Raw genomic sequence first — 17299 nt, 5'->3', positions numbered from 1 at the left:
AGGAGCTGCCTTTGCACATTCTTTGATTGCTGTGGCCCCCTGAGCTCTCCTGCAGGACTTGGCCTCTCCAAGGAGCTGATGCACAGCACAGACTCATCCACACCCCTGCTACCCTGGGAGCATGAAGTGTCTGACCTGCTCAGCCCACTTTGTACCTCAACAGTAAATTAGTCTTCATTATCTTATTTGATAGATGAATAAAATGCTTTGAAACATTGGGATATTAACTGCAATCAAGTTTTGAAAGGTCTCTTGTTGCTAGAAGGAAATTAGTCTGAAATAAATTGCTCTTTTCAATTAAATAAATGAGTAATTTTCCACAAGCAAGATCAGAAACTACCATTTGGGAAGCTTCCCCCCCTTTTTAAAAATTTTTATTTTCATTTTAATATATTACACATGATTGTTCCTAAAGGACTGATTTTTTTGCTTTAAGAGATTAACTGTCACTAAAGTAAAAGCAACTTGTAAACCCATCCTCTCTGTCTGCCTCAGGAAACCTTGTAGTGGTCTTGTGATCAAGCAGTGGCCTATGAATTGTACTTCCAAAATCATAATAACTGATGGTGTGACCTCGGATCATTGCCTGCCTTTCTCTGCCTTTGTTTACCTGTTTGTCTAAAGAAGCATTACAATCCCTGGGTCAAAAAGGCCTGTTTAATCTAAGCAAGGAGTTCCCAGATAATTATAGTTACTTAGTAACTTCCATCTCAGAGCAAACTGGTTCAGGCTGCTGAGAAATGTGGCTCCCTTTTGGACAAAATCAGCAACTGACCTGAAGGTACCACCAGTTCCCAAACCTTTAGACAGAGTCTGCACTCAACAGAACACCTTAGGGTCTGGAACAAATTGCTGTATCCCTTCTGTACTGGGTCTGAAAGGGACCCCAGAGATGCACACTGACCCTGGTTTCACACCAGAGCTACAGATGTGCTAAGAACTTAATATGTTCTGTCTGCTGAAGAAAAGCAAATGCTAGTGCAAATAACTGTGATGCTGGATTCATCTTGCCTTGGGCATATCTATCCAGGGCATTGCCATTACATCACTCACATTAGGCTTTTATTTTCCACTATTTTAAGTCTTAGCAGCTGTTACAAGCTCTAGTCAGAGGTCAAGATGCTGTTGATCTTCAGATCTTTTTGAAAGAAGAACATAGTTCTACCAACAACATTAGATTTGCAGCAGTGCAATGTCATACAAATCATGAAAGATAATTCAATCTGAATTGTATTAATTTTTAAAAATTATGTTTAATTGACAAAAAGTTAGATACTGCATGTTAAATTCCATCTGGAAAAGGCTACCATACTTTCATCTTTGAGAACTAAATAAGATAATTTGGGACTTTTTCATCATATCAGAAAACACTCCAAAAGGATTTAACAACAAATTTCCACCATCTAAACAAAATAATGCTGAAATATCTGCTATAGTTTGTAGCAACTGCATAAAACATGATGATTCACATGATTAGAAATTCTCCTTTATTTTTCCTCTGTGTGCAGTGCTGATCTTCATGAACTGTTTGTCACAGTGTGCAATTACATTCCTTTCACCTAAACCATTTCTACATATTTTCAATTTCTATTTGCCAAAGCTGATTGTTGCGGAGTGTTTCAGTGAGGTTTCAATGCAAATTGCATGCAGATACTTGGGTGGTGAACTTCATGTACTTTATGAGAAATTTTGCTCTCAGACAAAATTCAGACTCAGAAGAGCAGAGTCTTGGAGAACTGTTGGTGAACTGTACCTTGGCTGCTGCTGAGAGAAACGTTCAAGACAAAAAATGCAGTGTCTCCTTGAACTCAATTTTTCATAAAATAACCCATTCCTTCTGAGCACCTCACTTCCAGATAAACCATGCTCCAGGGCAAGCTGGACATGGCTCTTGCACTGCTCATCAGTTAGAAGGTCCTTGTAATCATGAGCAGAAAACAAGATATCTGAGAAATCCTTGTTGGTCCATGCACAGTCTCTATTTTTTTACTGGAGAAACCCCACCACCTCTGGCCTCAAGAATTCAACCCCCAAATTCTGCTTGGTGTTACAGGTGGTATCTGACCCAGAGCACTTAGAGATCTCATCTACTTTTGGCAGCTCATAAGTGCTCTGCTGGCCATCCAGGCAGGAGATGACTCAAAGAACCTAGTGAGATGTTTTGCTGCTATCTCCTCTGCCTGTGCTCTTGTCTGAGCTCCCCATTTCTGTGTTCTGTCTGCCCAGCATGTGCTGTGGTTACTGACACTGCAAGCTGTGTAGGCAGGGAATGAGTTCTGGTTTTGGTAAAAATGGACAGTTACATCATCTTGCACAACAGGTCCTTGCTCTGGTGCTGGGCTGGGCCAACTAAGTCCTCCCAAACTGCAAAAATAAGGAAAATTTGAAATTGCAGTAATCAAAAAACGTTATAGTATGTTATGTATACTAACAACACATTCTAGGCTGCTCCCTGCAAAGAATCTCCCAGATGTACCTGGCAACAAGGGAGAAAGAGATTTGAATACTAATGTCAGCTGGAGGAGGGGGCTCTTATTTCTATTCTGGCTAATTGCCAGGTTGCCTGCTCTTGAAAAATACGCCTGTGCTGAGCTAGACATATTTTTCATCCGTAGAAAATTTTATTGAGTGTTGGTAGGGTTTTATATTTTCCTAGTGCTTCCTACAGTCAACTGTGTGAAGGTTCACAGTAGCCATGAGGTCAGTGTTTCTAGCACAAATGCCTTTAGGCCTTCTTTGGAAGACTTGGAAAACTGCAGCAGCTGAACAGGCCCAGAAACCACATTGCAATTTTGGAGAGCACCAGATGTAAACTCAGAAAATGAAGAAGTATTTTTGTGTGTTTTGTGGGCTGCAGGGGGATATATTTCTTTTTCACTTGTTTGCTTGATTCTTCTATTTTTTCAGTAAATACAGATGACTAACTCAGGGCCTCCTTTTCTCCTTCCCTGCAGGCAGAACAAAGTCTTTGATGAGTTGCTTGTTCAAAAGGTTCCCACTGATTTTACCTTTGGGTCTGTTATAACTTTCTCATTGTTTCATGTAAGCATTCTCTGTGGCAATTAGTCTGTAATAGCATAATCCCTGGTGGCTTTCCTGGAGTGTCTGGACTCTCTGGGTTGAGAAAGCTCTGCTGGGGGCAGCATTTTTTTCTAAATGGGAAAGGGAAGAGTTGATGTGGTGAATGGTGTCCTGATTATGATGGAAACATCTCTTAAAATAGGAGAGTTTTGCAGCATTTCCTAGAAATGGTTTAGGCTTTTTCAGATCAGATATTGTCTGATTTCCTCTGGAAGATCCCATCAATCAGGATAGTGTGTGCATATTTTGTCCCTGGCTGCTTCCCTCTGGACTCTGGTCTGCATTGCCCCAGAGGAACACAGGTATCTGTGATTTGTAGATGCAGGTGCAGGCATTTTTTGTAGCTGGGCACAGACACATTCAGAGCTTTGAAGTCAAAGACCTTCAACTGGCAGTGGAAGCAGATTAAAACTCCTCTTCAGCTTCCTAAAATGCAATGCCGAGAGTCATCTGAACTGTGAGGCCATGAAGGAAAACTAGTTTTTAAAGGGCTTTTTAAAAATGAAGTAGAAATTTGATACTTTATGTTGGTTACATTTCCTCTAAATTATTTTGACAAACTATCAATAGGAATACCTCTAATTTCAAGTTTTTCCTTTTTAGATATGACAAAATTAAGACAGCCTTTCAGGAGTATAGCCACAGACAGAGTAAGAATAGACATGTCTAGGGGGAAAATACAGCCATCCCATGGGAATGAACAGAACAGAACAGAAAGACTTGGAAATCCTAGTGTTGGAAGCTTGTCTCCAGACAAGAGATTTCTGCAACAAGACAGACCCTAAAGAACTTCACTTGTAAGTTAAGCAGAAGCTCTTCTTGCTCTTCAGGGGAGAGGAGTCACTTGGAGTGGGATTTGGCTGGCTGAGCTCTAATGTTGGATGCCTGGACACATCCTATGACTCAGTTTCTCTGTGTAGAACAAAAAAGTTTCTCTTGATAGTCTTTCTAAAGCTTATTTAAAATCTTTTGGTGAAAAGGGCCATAGTGACTAGGCGCTGGTGGTGTGTTCATGGCAGAACCAGTGTGATCTGAAGTCAGAGGGACCCTTGTACAGAGCCTGAATCAGTTTTATTGCCTAAGCCGTGTTTTGTGAATTGCCTGAGACCGAATCTTAGAGCTGTGCTGCCAGCATGGTGCCCGTGCAGAGCAGAGGGGTCTGTGCTCACAGCCAGGCTGGTGTCATGGGGCACTGCTGGTGTGCGGGTTTGGGGATCCCTTCCCACCTCTGCTCAGCCTCCTGAAGAATGGGGACAAACCTTCCCGGGCTCACCCTTCCAGCATTGCCACACACAGGGCCAGTTTTATCTTCTTGACAGCTGCGATTTTACCTCTGTAACACTCACATGCAAAGTCTACCGCTTTTTCCACATTATTATTGCTGACAGAGAAATGGACAAGGATTTCCCATCTTACCACACGAAGGTAAGATTTGAGTATTTCCCTGCCGTTAATGAAAACTTCCAAAGTTCTCCTTCCTGCTAGTTTTTAGCTTGTGAGAGAATTCCCAGCAAGCCGATAGGCGCAAAGAAAATGAAACAAACCAAAACAACACCCTAACCGGCTGGGCGCTGATTCCAGTTTTAATGGCCTTTTTGGTGTTTTTACTATTTTTTAAGCGAGTTGTCTGAGCCGCCGCTAAGGGGCCCGGCGGGCTGAGAGGGGCCGGACGGGCTGAGGGAGACGGGAGGGCTGTGAGGGCTGTGAAGGGCCGGGAGAGCTGTGAAGGGGCCGGGCGGGAGGTGAAGGCGGGCGGGCTATGAGGGCTGTGAGAGGCCGGGCTGGCTCTGGGGCCGGGCTGGCTCTGAGGGCTGTGAGGGGCCGGGCTGGCTCTGAGGGGCCGGGCGGGCTCTGAGGGCTGTGAGGGGCCGGGCTGGCTCTGAGGGGCCGGGCGGGCTCTGAGGGCTGTGAAGGGGCCGGGCGGGATGTGAAGGCGGGCGGGCTATGAGGGCTGTGAGAGGCCGGGCTGGCTCTGGGGGCGGGCTGGCTCTGAGGGGCCGGGCGGGCTCTGAGGGCTGTGAGGGGCCGGGCTGGCTATGAGGGCTGTGAGAGGCCGGGCTGGCTCTGGGGCCGGGCTGGCTCTGAGGGGCCGGGCGGGCTCTGAGGGCTGTGAGGGGCCGGGCTGGCTCTGAGGGCTGTGAGGGGCCGGGCTGGCTCTGAGGGGCCGGGCGGGCTCTGAGGGCTGTGAGGGGCCGGGCTGGCTCTGGGGCCGGGCTGGCTCTGGGGGCGGGCTGGCTCTGAGGGGCCGGGCGGGCTCTGAGGGCTGTGTGGGGCCGGGCTGGCTCTGGGGCCGGGCTGGCTCTGAGGGGCCGGGCGGGCTCTGAGGGCTGTGAGGGGCCGGGCTGGCTCTGGGGGCGGGCGCTCTCCCTGCCTGGGCGGGGCGGCCCCGCTCGGGGCCCGGCGGCCGCGCGGACTCCAAGGCCCGGCATGCGGCGGGGCGCGGCGCAGGCGCGCCGGGCGGGCTTGAGTGGCAAGTTGTTTGTTCCAGCGAGCACCAGCTGCTCGGCACTCCGGGCTCCGCTGCTCTGCTCCGCTCCGCGCCCCGCCGGCCTCCCCGCCGCTCCAACTTTTGCACCCTCTGCTCCTTCATCCCCTGCTGCCGCCTCCCCCGCCGGAGCCGGGAAGGGACAGACGGAACCGGGGAAGGGGGGGGGAAAAAAAAAAAAGCACCGACAATAACAGCCCTCCCTCCCCCTCCCCATTCAAAAACACAACATAAACCCCAGGGATAGATGAACTACAAATGAGAAAGAGGAAAAGATGGAACTGCACATCCTAGAGCACAGGCTCCGAGTGGCCAGCATAGCCAAGGAGAGCATCCAGTTGTTTACCTATGGATTAATCAAACTTGCTTTCCTGTCCTCTAAGACGAGGTAGGTGCTGGGGATGGGGCAGCCTGGGGGCGGGGGGCGTCCTCCTTGCGAGGGGACAGAGTTGGGGGCGTTCCCTCCTTGCTCCTTTGGGTGCTGGCAGGGCACCCTGCTCTCCTAGAGGGGCTGGGCTGGAGGGCATCTGCCTTGAGAGTGAGCAGGGCAACCTCCTTGAAAAGGAGGTGGGCTGATGGGTGCTCTCCTCCCGGGGGGAAAAAATAAATAAAGCAGGGTCTTGGGATGGAGGGCACCCCTCCTTGCAAGGGGGCAGTGTTGGGGTGGGGGTCACCGTCCTTCCTGCAGAGGGGCAGGCTGCCGGGCTGGGTGATGGCACCCTCCTTGCGAGAAGTCTGGGTGAGCGGGGACGCCCTCCTCGCCAAGGGCAGGGTTTTGGGGGTGAGGGCAACACCTGCGCTTCCCTCCGTACATGCCAGGACGGAGAGGCGGTGGTGAGGATGGGCGCTGGAGTTCGGGTGTCCCCGTGCAGCCGTGGGGCAGCCCCGGTGCGCTGCCCGCTGCCCGCCGGCGCTGCGCCCCGCGGATGAATGAGAGCAGGTGGGGGCCGAGGGGCCCGGCCGGGCCGGCTGCAGGCTCGGGGCGGCCGCCGGACAACAAAGGCAGCAACAGCAGCCCGAGCAGGAGGAGTGCCCGCGATGGTTTTTTTTCCTCTGTCGCTCTCTCTGTTTTTTGTTGGGTTTTGGTGGGTTTTTTGTTTTTTGTTGTTTTTTTCTTTCTGGGTTGTTGTTCCTTGCAGCACTTACAAAAAGAGCGGGTCTTCCACAGGCGGGTTTGTTTAAAAGGTGCTTTTCCTGTGCTGCAAACTGGGGGAGGACGAGGGGCAATGCTTGCCTTGCACTTAAAAATTGTGGTATTAAGTAATTTGGGTTGTGATAGCTTTCAGGAAAAAGAAAAACGTAGTCGAAGGCACTGAAGGCACTGTGAGAATTATTATTTTTATTTAGAGGGAGGAAAGAAAATACTGTGGCCAGTTTATTGGATGTACGTAAGGTGCTAGGCCTTTTGCACAAAACAACTTGAATTGCAATTGCAGATTCTTCTGTCTTCACTTACTTTGTTGACTTCACGCTATTCAGAAAGAGGAATGGGAATGTAAATAACACATTTCAAACTCTTCTTGTTTTTCCTGCCTGATAATTAGTATTTCAGTTTTCTCTCCATGTTCATTCTTCTATTAAGGTGGAAAATTTTCTTTAGCAATAGGAAAATAATGAATAGATATTTAAGAAATAAATTAATTTGCTTTCTATTTCAAACTGTAATTCAGTGCTCTCTGTTAAAAAGCTTACAGATGAATGGACCCATTTGTGGTGTGATTTGATTACAGCCTCTTATCTTAAACTTCATGCCTTGAAATTTCACTCTGATTTGGGGCTCGTCCCATTTGGCTTGCCACTAACATTGTTTGCAGTGTAAAGTATATCTGCACCTTGTTTAATGCTGTCCCTGGATACTTCACTGGGCATTAAAGGGTCCTCAGTCTTAAACTTCTATTTTTATGTGTTGTTTCATTGTAATTTAAAGTTGCTGCTGATTTTTTGAAGGTCTTGTTGCTTCCCCTCCCATGCTTAAAATGTCACTCTTACTGTCAACAATGAAGTCTTTAATCTGTCACTCTTTATGCATAGACTGGCGTTTCATGGGGCTTTTTCTGTTTGTTTGGGATTATTTATTTATTTATTTATTTGTTTATATTTTTAAAACTTCAGGGATGGTCCTGCTGTCGTTTCGTTTCACATTACATTTCACATTTTCAATGTTAGAGAGCTGTGAAAGGGTCAGGGCAGTAAGATAACCCCTTTGGGATTTGATACCTTGTCCAGCATTTGGGAGCAGCACCTGACAGTTTTATATTGTCTCTGGTTGCTGTGTTGTCTTTTGACATATACACCCTGATTATCAATCTTTCCTTACCTTCCATGGAATCTCTCTGATCAGGCACAGCAGATGTTTGTGGAATGATTTGTTGGCATGGCAAACTTCTCTTTATTTCTCTTTTGTTCATTTCGTTATTTTTGCAGGCAGTAGAGATGCAGGGGAAGCTTGTTTGTGTCATTCCTGAGACAACTGACAGCACTGAAAGGCTTTCTCCTGGGTGCTTTTGCATGCCCTGTGACAAACAAGGTCCCTGCCCCACAGATCTTTGATGAACATCAGGCTCTTCATGAGGGTCTCCAGGAGATGTAACTCTATAAATTTATAACCCCACTGTTTCTCTTTCCTCCTCCTTTAAAAAGTGAATATGCCCAACTTTTTCAAGACAAATCTCCTGTCCCACACACCCCATCTGCAAAAACCCCTCAGGAGAATGAATGAAAGAGGGAGGTGGTCCACATCCCTGCTAATCTTTTCTGATGAGATAGCAAAGATACCAGTTACTACATCACCTACGTTTTTCCCAGTGAGCCCTTAAACAGAGTTTTACTGGTGCTGCAAGGCTGCCAGTAAGAAATAATGATTTGTAGGACAGATGTGATCCAAAGGGGTGACAATGACATCATCAGTATTCTGATGTAAGTCGTGCAAAAAAACTAAGGTTTTTACATAGCCTCCTGTGAGAAGTGATTTGGAGGGTCTCTTTCATGTTGTCACACACTGGGGAAAAGGACTGGAACAGTTTATTTTAAATCTTGCACTTTTTCTTATTCATCTTCAGAAGGAAATGTAACGAATCTCTCTTTTCATTTGGCCTTTTGCCTCTCTGCCACACTCTTGCCCTTGTTCATGACACAAGTGTTTTAATTTAGCTTCTGTTACAATAGCAATATTTTCTTGTACAGAGAACAGCAGTTTTGAGACTATTCTGATAGCCAGAAGCAAGACAGCAGCTAACATGGTGAAGAGGTGAGACCAATAGTGGATGAAATAGTAGGCTGAACTAAGCTGAAAGAAAAATACTATTAATCATAACTTTAAGTTAGGCATGAGGTGTTTTATCCAAAATTGCATTAAGAAAGGTTGTCTAGGAATAAATAATAGTGGAACTGCTAAGCAGTTACACTGAGTACTGTGCTCTTGGTGTTCTGCTTTTGTCAGTGCAGGCCTACTGATTTCAGCAGGCTCTGCCAGGCACCCCAGTGGAGGAGTGATCCATGTCTTTTGTGGTTGCATGCTGAAGATTTGCATGTGTCTAATATTTTTGCTCTTGCTATCATCACCATTCTGGTGTTTTATTGATTGTGTTGGTTAGGATATGGTGATAATAGCTCCGGGGTTGGGGATTCAGCCCTTGTACTAGCCATTCATCTAAGAGCTGGACTCAATAATCCTTGTGTCTCTGTGTCTGACCTGAATGTTCCTTGGTGCCAAGGATTCTCACCTACTCAGAAGCTGTGCAGTGTGTTTATGCATGTAAATACAACAGCTGTGTGTGGCTTCACCATTGCATTATTTTTCTTGTGTGTGTGCCTCTATAAATGTTAGTTCTCTGGGGCTGAGAACTGTGCTCATCCAAAAACACCTGTCTTCATCTCCCTGTGTGCTGCAAAATGAGCAGCTTCCCTCATGCCAAAACTAAGTGTCTCTGCTTCCTTGGTTAAACTGTCTCAGGCTACTGGGAGAGGTGCCACAAGTAGCCTGCTTGAGGACTTGATACAAATACTGTTTTGCTACATTCCTGTCTGGATTTTTTTTTCCCCCCTAATTGCAAAATACTTTATAACTGCATCCAACAAGGAAAAGTGCTGGATTCTGAACCTGGGTTGGGGCAACCCTGGCTGTGTGTGCAGACTGGGGCAGGAGGTGCTGGAAAGCAGCACCACACAAAGGGGGTTTGGCTGGGGGTCCTGGTCCATGGCCAGGGGCATCTGAGCCTGGAGGGGCATCCCTGTCCTGAGGCACCAGAATTGCCAGTGGGGCAGGGAGGGAATTGTCCTGCTCTGCTCTGGGGCAGCCTCACCTCCAGTGCTGTTGGCAGGTTTGGGCACCACAGTATAAAAAAGATATTAAGCTATTAGAGAGTGTCCAAAGGAGGCCATGAGGACAGGGAAGGGCCTGGAGGGGAAGCTGTGAGGAGCTGCTGAGGGCACTGGGTCTGCTCAGCTGGAGGAGACTGAGGGGAGACTCAGTGCAGTCTGCAGCTCCCTGGGAGGGGGGGAGCAGGGGCAGGCAGTGACCTCTGCCCTGTGTGACAGGGACAGGACCCGAGGGAATGGCCTGAAGCTGTGTCAGGGGAGGTTAAGGTTGGATGATAGAACAGGTTCTTCCTTCCCCAGAGGGTGGCTGGGCACTGAACAGCTCCCCAGGGCAGTGGTCACAGCACCAAGGCTGGCAGAGCTCAAGGAGTGTTTGGCCAAGGCTCGGGCACAGGGTGTGACTCTTAGGGGTGCTGCTGAGCAGGGCCAGAAGTTGGACCCAATGACCCTCGTGGGTCCCTCCAGCTCAGCATGTTCTGTGATTCCTTTCAGTGCACAGGAGTTAAATCTGAATGGAGCACAGTTTGGGACAATTGAACCGCCAGTGCATGCAATAGATAGTAGGAAGGTGAGCCTACCCTTGTCTTTTGAGATTATATAAAACTACATGGAGAGTCCAGGAGAATGAAGGGTGCTCAGGGTTCTTCCAAGCACTGGCTCTATGTAATATAGTTAGCCTGATTTCTGGATAATGTTTTAGTAGGCCCCTGAACATCTGGAGTCAAGGCTAACAAGTCATTTTTCCTGTCTATTCCAGTGCCTAATATAAAGATTTGGTGGTAAGCAGTGAAGTTGTTGAGGGAGAAAGACATTATTTAAGTTGTAAAACTATTAAATTATAACTAGAATAAAGTTGAGCAGTTTGTTTGTTCACAGGGCTGGTGGTTAAAGTAATCATAGGTTATGTGTCTAGCATCACAGATTTTAAGATATCTGAGGGTTTTTTATACTCTTTGGTTTGAGATGGTCATTATTTCTGAATGCTGAAGAGAAGGAAAAAGTTCTGCATGTGTGAATGATGAGACCTTGGTCACCTGAAATGTTGAAGGCAGCCATTCAAAAGCATCTGTCATTCTGGGTTCTTTTTCAAGATGCTCCAGTTTTTGTATTGTTGTCTTGACATGGAATTACAGACACTGCAGGCTTACAGGTTTGTCACTACATACAGACAGCTGCCCATGTCCCAGAGAAGCTAGATGGGATGTTGTAACCATGCTGGGCTCTGCTTCAGGTTTGATTCTGCTTGTCAGGCAGCTACTACAGTGGGATGTTTGGAGATAGGTGTTCTTAGTGTGGAGAAGTCCTTAAAAATATTCATTCCAATAAAAATGTAGCACAAAGTGAATGGTGATAAAATATACTGTATAAGTTGAATTTTGTTTAATTTTTGAGCAAAAAATAAAACTAGTTGTGTTGTCTTTAAGTTTGTGGTGGTATTTTTGGTAATCTGTCCATTTTGCTTAGTAATAATTGACTTATGAACAGTGTGCTGTTGCTATTAATATAAGTGTTTCTCATTCCCTGATCACTTGTTTACTGTATACGTGTCCTGAAATTGGAGATACTGTAATAAAAGATCTATTTTGGAATTCAGAATAGAATAGGACAAACAAGTGCTTAAAATGTATCCATGCATCATTTGAGGACATTGAGATCAGCAGTCTGTTTCCTTTGGTATGAACTCAGACAAACACATGTTGTTTATACCCTTATATGAGAAACAGATCGGCCTGCAACACTGGATGATTATCTGGCAAAGGCAAGTTTCTCCTATAGTTAAAACCCTTTTTTTTTTTTAATTTTTTTTTTTTTTTTGTCTCTCATGGCTGCTGCCATCCCATGCATCCTAGGAAGACCACTGAGTAAAGGCTTTTGCCAGTTAGAGGATCATATCTACTCATCTAAAACACATAGCTTGTGTTTTCTTTTGTTGTGGCAAAGACTCCCAAATGCCTTGAGTATTTTATTTTGTTTTCTGGGTGTGTATATGTGTGTGATATCTCAAGTTTGGGGACTTCTTTTTCAGTCTGGTTTGGTGACCATCTGTTACAGAAGGACTGAGTGCTGATGTCCAGACACCACAGGAGGCTGGAGTGATGGGAAGCCTCATGGCTAAAGCTGCCTGCCCTTCCCCAGAGCACTCTGCTGCCTGTTTGTGGCACCATGGGCATTTATGGTGGTTGTTCAGGATGAGTAGAGCTAGTGAGAATCAGCTGAGTAGGTGGAAAGAACAGAATTTACTTGTTTGGGCTAAGAAAGTATATAAGCTCTTTAATTGTGGATGTCATCAGTTTGTATTGAAGGCTGCTGGGTGTTTCAGCTGCTGCTGGCTATGAGAGCATTCTGCAATGTTTAACATGTTAAACCTTGGAAGGAACACTTTTCCTTCCCGATGGTCTCTTACTGTTTATCTACAAATGTTATTTTTTCCCTTTATTTTCTGCTTCTGGCACATGGCTTACCAGTGGGGCTCTGCCTGATTTTCTTTCTTTGCCTGGCAGTTCTGTCATGCAGTCAGTCCTCAACCTACCATGTGGTCCCATCAGGCTGAGGCTGATGCCAAGTCAGAAACTGACAGGAGTGCTTAGAAACTAAATGAGATTCAAAAGGTAGAAGTACTAGATCAAAGCCAGAGTGTAATGCTGGGCAGCACTATGTGCTGGAAAAAATGTTGATTTAGATATTGTACTTTAAAATAAATAGAAATTTGCCTGTAGTTTGTAGTGGGATAGTTGTTTATCCTTATTTCCCATGTTTCAGTTTATTGGGAAAGCTGTCACGTAGATGAGATGCATCACCTGTGGATAAGGTACAACATCAGTTATGTGGAAGAAACATCAATGGTGCCCATTCATGCTCAGATGAGAAATAGAAAAGAAGAAAAATATTTATCTTTGCCATGGAATTCATTAAAAATCCCCTCAGATTAATATTTTTTATTATTTTGAGGTGAAAGTCAGTATTTAAATTTAAAATATGGCTTTTCTAGGTTAGATGGCTATTCCTGCAAGCTGGTTCTGGTATGTTTCAGCAGCAGAGCCAGTGCAGGTCTGTTAAGGGAAAGTATGAATACTGTGCATTTGTCATCTAGAAGTAACAGCTGAATTGTTCATTAGCAAATAGTTTGAATCCACAGTCTACCTCTCTACTGAATTATAACTTAAATTTTGCTCAATTTGATGGCTAAATTCCTTGACAATGCCTTGGTCGTTCTCTATAAACATGTATGTCTTTCCAGCGATTTTTTTTTTTTTTTTTTAATGCTGTTTAGCACACCACCTCATTTATCCAACACACATCTTCTTAATCATCCTTCATGTTAGAGTTTTAGACAAGGGCTACAATTTCTTTTCTCAGCAGAAACAGTATAGATTTGGTTTTGTGTTTGCTGCCAACTCAAGAGTAAACTCTGTCTCTGATCTTCTGGTAACTGAAGGCTGGTAAAGGAAGAATTATCCAACAGGAAAGTGAGGAAATATCTCCATTCATTATAGTTCAGAATCAACAGAGCAAGGCTTCTAAGCTGCTGTTATCATTTAAAAGTAAAAAGATCACTTCTCCCCACCTTCAGCTCAGCTTAGTTTTGTGTAGATAAGATATATTTGTTAAGAAAGAAAACAACAGGCAAAAATGTTCTATTATAGCACAGAAGAAATTCAGATTGATAAAATATGATTATGTAATATATGATTGATTAAATATGACTATCCAAAGCATACTACACAAAGTTCAACTGTACTGACCATTGAAACAGAGAATCTGATCTCATTTTTGTGGTCTGACATATAATAAACATTATGTACTAGTTATTAATGTTTTATTTTCACATCCAAAGAAATGCAGTGAATGCCTAAACTTCCTCACCAGCCAGAACAACCTTACTTTGGTCTGTTAAATGTGGCTTACTAGAGATTAAAATAAAAAGCCTACTTTTGATCTGCAGCCTCCTTTAGGAAGCTCCCAGCAGTAATACCAGAGATACCAGATCTCCCAGCAGATGCCAGAGTTGCTGTTTAGCACAGAGTTGGCATGTAAAGAGAGAAGTGCAAGTTTGCTTGGTGGCAGAAAACCATTCACTAATCCTTTGGGAACCTCTGAGGTATCCTTTTGTGGGGATGCCTGGGCAGGCAAAGTGATTTTTTAGAAATTTTGTGGTCCAATTAATGTTTGGTAATGTGATGGAATAAATGTTTTTATGGTACTTGTGCTACTCATTGGCCAGTAATTGAAGAGAGATGTGGGCTGTTATTGATGGTAAGCTGTACTTGACCCAAATATTTTCAATACAAATTGATTATAAAATAGGAGCCAAACCCTCTCAGGAGTTTGAATGTATATTTGACTGAGATGTTACTGTAAAGGAAAAGTTCATCTTTTCCTGTAAAGTTTTAGTGTTCTTATTATAGAGGACACTAGAGATGGCATAATGTGTCTATTTAGGACTAAAATGCAACTTTTAAGTCTTATTCAAAGTATTCAAATAGATGAATTTAAGAAGTTGATACTGGGGGAATTTCTTAACCTGAGAGGGGGAAATTTGCAAGTTTTGACATGGGTGGAACAGTTAAAAATGTATGTGTGACTCTCCTTGTTTTTTCTGTTCAGACTCTTTAAAAATGTTACATGAGAATCTGGGTAATGATATGCACTGGTTTTGGCAATATCTGACTATTTATCCTAGTTCTGTGGTTAAAAGATGGGTATGCAACTCTTTCTTGTGCTATGCATGTTTTTACAGGGTGAGTTGGTGGAAGTTGTTAAGTCTGAGAGCTTGACTGAAAATGGTCCATGTTAATCTTGCTTAACATCTGTAGCTTTTATTTCTTTTCCTAAAGAAAAGATAACCTCTAAGGCACTCACTTGCAAGTAAATGTAATCTTGACAGGAAGAAAAAAAGGTAGCTCTTAATATTGAGAAGGATATACTCTACATGCATCTAAGCAACTGTATGTATTTACATAGATTTACTTAGACTTTATTTTTGTGCTTTTTTGAAAATGGTGGATGATTTATCATGTGATTAGTCTTCCAGTTGTGATCTTTTTCAAGCTGCTTTTGGGTGGAAATAGGAGTTTGTAACATGGAAAGCAAACATTTTGATTTGCTCTTTTTTAAATACTACAAAGTATTAAATGTGCTAAGTATTTAGGGAAAAAAAAAATCTCAGCTTATTTTGTATTTATAACTAAGCAGTGTAACATGACCTGTACTAAACAAATGAAGCCAGTGGTGACTTGAGACTGTGCTTGGCAAAACATTGGAGCTGGGAGGTCTCAGCCTTCCACACCTGCTTTTTATTTACAGTCTGGAAGGAGAAAACCAAGTTTACTTGCCTTTTCAGTTCCTAATTTGTTTCCCAACCTGGAATTAACTAGTGATCATTTTGAACTAAACTGAGTAATTTGAAATGAGGAAAATACTCACTCATCTTGTGGAAGATAATATGCTGTCAAAATCTGATGTATTTTATAAGTGGACTGGTTACAGTGGCTTTGTCAGTGATTCCTCCTCAGCTGACTTGTTTAATTTGCTTTGGAGCCTGGAGCAGCAAACATATTTTGATAAATGTTGTTTAAATTATCTCACACCTGAAATAATAATGTCACTGCAAAAATTTTTCGATTTCAGGTATCTTTGTCAGATGAGCTCATGCTAAAATAAAATTGTGGTCTTAATTGTTTTCATATTCAAACTACTTGGTTGCAGAAAGGTGGTGTTAGAATTGGCCTTTCACTGCTGTGGGGATAGATTTCAGGCAAGTTCTGATATACTGAGATGATGTGTTGTGAGTTGCATGTTATTACCCATTTGGCTTTTTTGTAAACCAAGCAGGGTTTTATTGTGTGTAGTTTGTTTTGTATCTGCTGAGCCAGCGAGGTGTGAAACCACACACTTGTGGCTCAGTCTCTCCTGAGCTTACTGCAGGTAAGTCTAGGTAGTGAATGCTTTTCTGCTGGGAGTGGTGGGACTATGTGCTTTGCAATAGTTCCACCTCAAAAATTAAGTGGTCACAAATTGACATAGATTATGTTTGTTAAGAGATTTTTCTTCAGGTAAAATGCCAGCAATCTAGAGTGGTTACAGCAATTTTTTTTTTTGCAAACGAAATCAATGCTTCATTATGGAAAATAAAATGGATGTAGTTACCTGCATTGCAGACAAGGTAATGGTAGGTACAGATGTGCAGAACAACTGGATTTCTAAGGAACACAGCATCATTTTTAGCATTTTCAGTGACTGTTTTTGTTTTTCAGTGATTCTTTTCTTGTGTTTCTGGCATACAATAAAACAATATTTTGGTGACTGTCAGAAATTACTTTGCTACACCAGTGTAGTGTTGGCTAAAAACAAAAAAAGTAAGCAAGAATTTGGCTTGACCAGAGGAGGCTTTATGGTTTAATGGGGAAAAAGATGAAGGGAAGACCAGAGCCAGAGCTGACCTTGTGAATGAGCATGAATGGCCTCATATGGGACTAAGGGCTAATGCAGCAGTGGAGCCTCAAGCCCTTTTGTGCAGTTTTCAGCCCAAGCCTGGTACATTGTCACAAACTTAGAAAACAGCATATCTTCACAGAATATGTGAGGTCAAGGAGAATCTCTGAAGATCATGTAGCCCAACCCCCCAGCTCAAGGCAGAGGCTACTCAAGCAGCTTGCTCAGGATTTTGTCCATTGGGATCTTGTGCTTAAAGCCATGTATGGAGCTTTGCTCTCCGCTGTGTTAACATGTGTTGACCTCATTGACATTGTAATGCTTTGTCCATTTGGCATTACTTTCCACAAAGCATTATAATGTGTGATTTAATGTCTCATCTCAGCACGACAAAGTGGTTTTTAAACTTTAAAGTGAGACTGTGCAACCTCTTGGTTATGGAGAGAACTGTTGGTATGAATGAGAGGCTGTTTACTGCAGTAGTTCATTGGTCCTTTGTGCTGTTTTGTGAACATTCCAGGTGAAACTGCTTATTGCCTTTAAACTATGAAAAACTAGCTGAAACCAAAAAATTCCATAGCTTGGTAAAAGCAAAGCTTGCCTTGGGAAAGGGCATCTACTCACTTCTGTGCTGCTGCAGACAACTTAATTACAATTTGTAATGATGTTGGATAGATGTACAAGACTAATGAAGCTACTTCTACCCAAGCCCTCTACATAAGTTTCATTTGTGTCCTTGACCTAAGTAAGGGAAAGTATTAGAATGACATGAAGTCCAAATGTGACTTAGTTTGACTTTAATGTGCAGTATTGCATGCTGCACGCCTTGCAGTAAATGTTGTGCTTTGGTTATTGTGCAGTTTCTGAAATTCCACTGTAAGAGTGGTCATGTGATGGAGCCTCACTGTAGGGAAGTGTTTTCCCTTCCTATTGGTATCAAGTTACTCCAAGCATTTCTGAGTGGTTCTTATAATTCCTGTACAT

General features: G+C 43.7%; 1 protein-coding gene across 1 annotated transcript in view; it reads left to right on the top strand.

Moving 5' to 3' along the window:
- Nucleotides 1-5520: 5520 nt before the first annotated feature.
- The window catches only part of CASTOR2 (cytosolic arginine sensor for mTORC1 subunit 2), a 112541-nt gene continuing 100762 nt past the window's right edge, over nucleotides 5521-17299 (top strand). The window contains exon 1 of the mRNA XM_079324926.1: nucleotides 5521-5954. Coding sequence (XP_079181052.1) covers nucleotides 5842-5954 — 113 coding nt within the window. The 5' untranslated portion in view covers nucleotides 5521-5841. The remainder of the gene's footprint in view (nucleotides 5955-17299) is intronic.

The sequence above is a fragment of the Erithacus rubecula genome (assembly GCF_903797595.1).
Source record: "Erithacus rubecula genome assembly, chromosome: 22".
In the NCBI taxonomy this organism is placed as follows: domain Eukaryota; kingdom Metazoa; phylum Chordata; class Aves; order Passeriformes; family Muscicapidae; genus Erithacus; species Erithacus rubecula.
The sequence above is the reverse complement of the archived record's forward strand: the minus strand, read 5'-3'. Positions and strand labels throughout refer to the sequence as shown.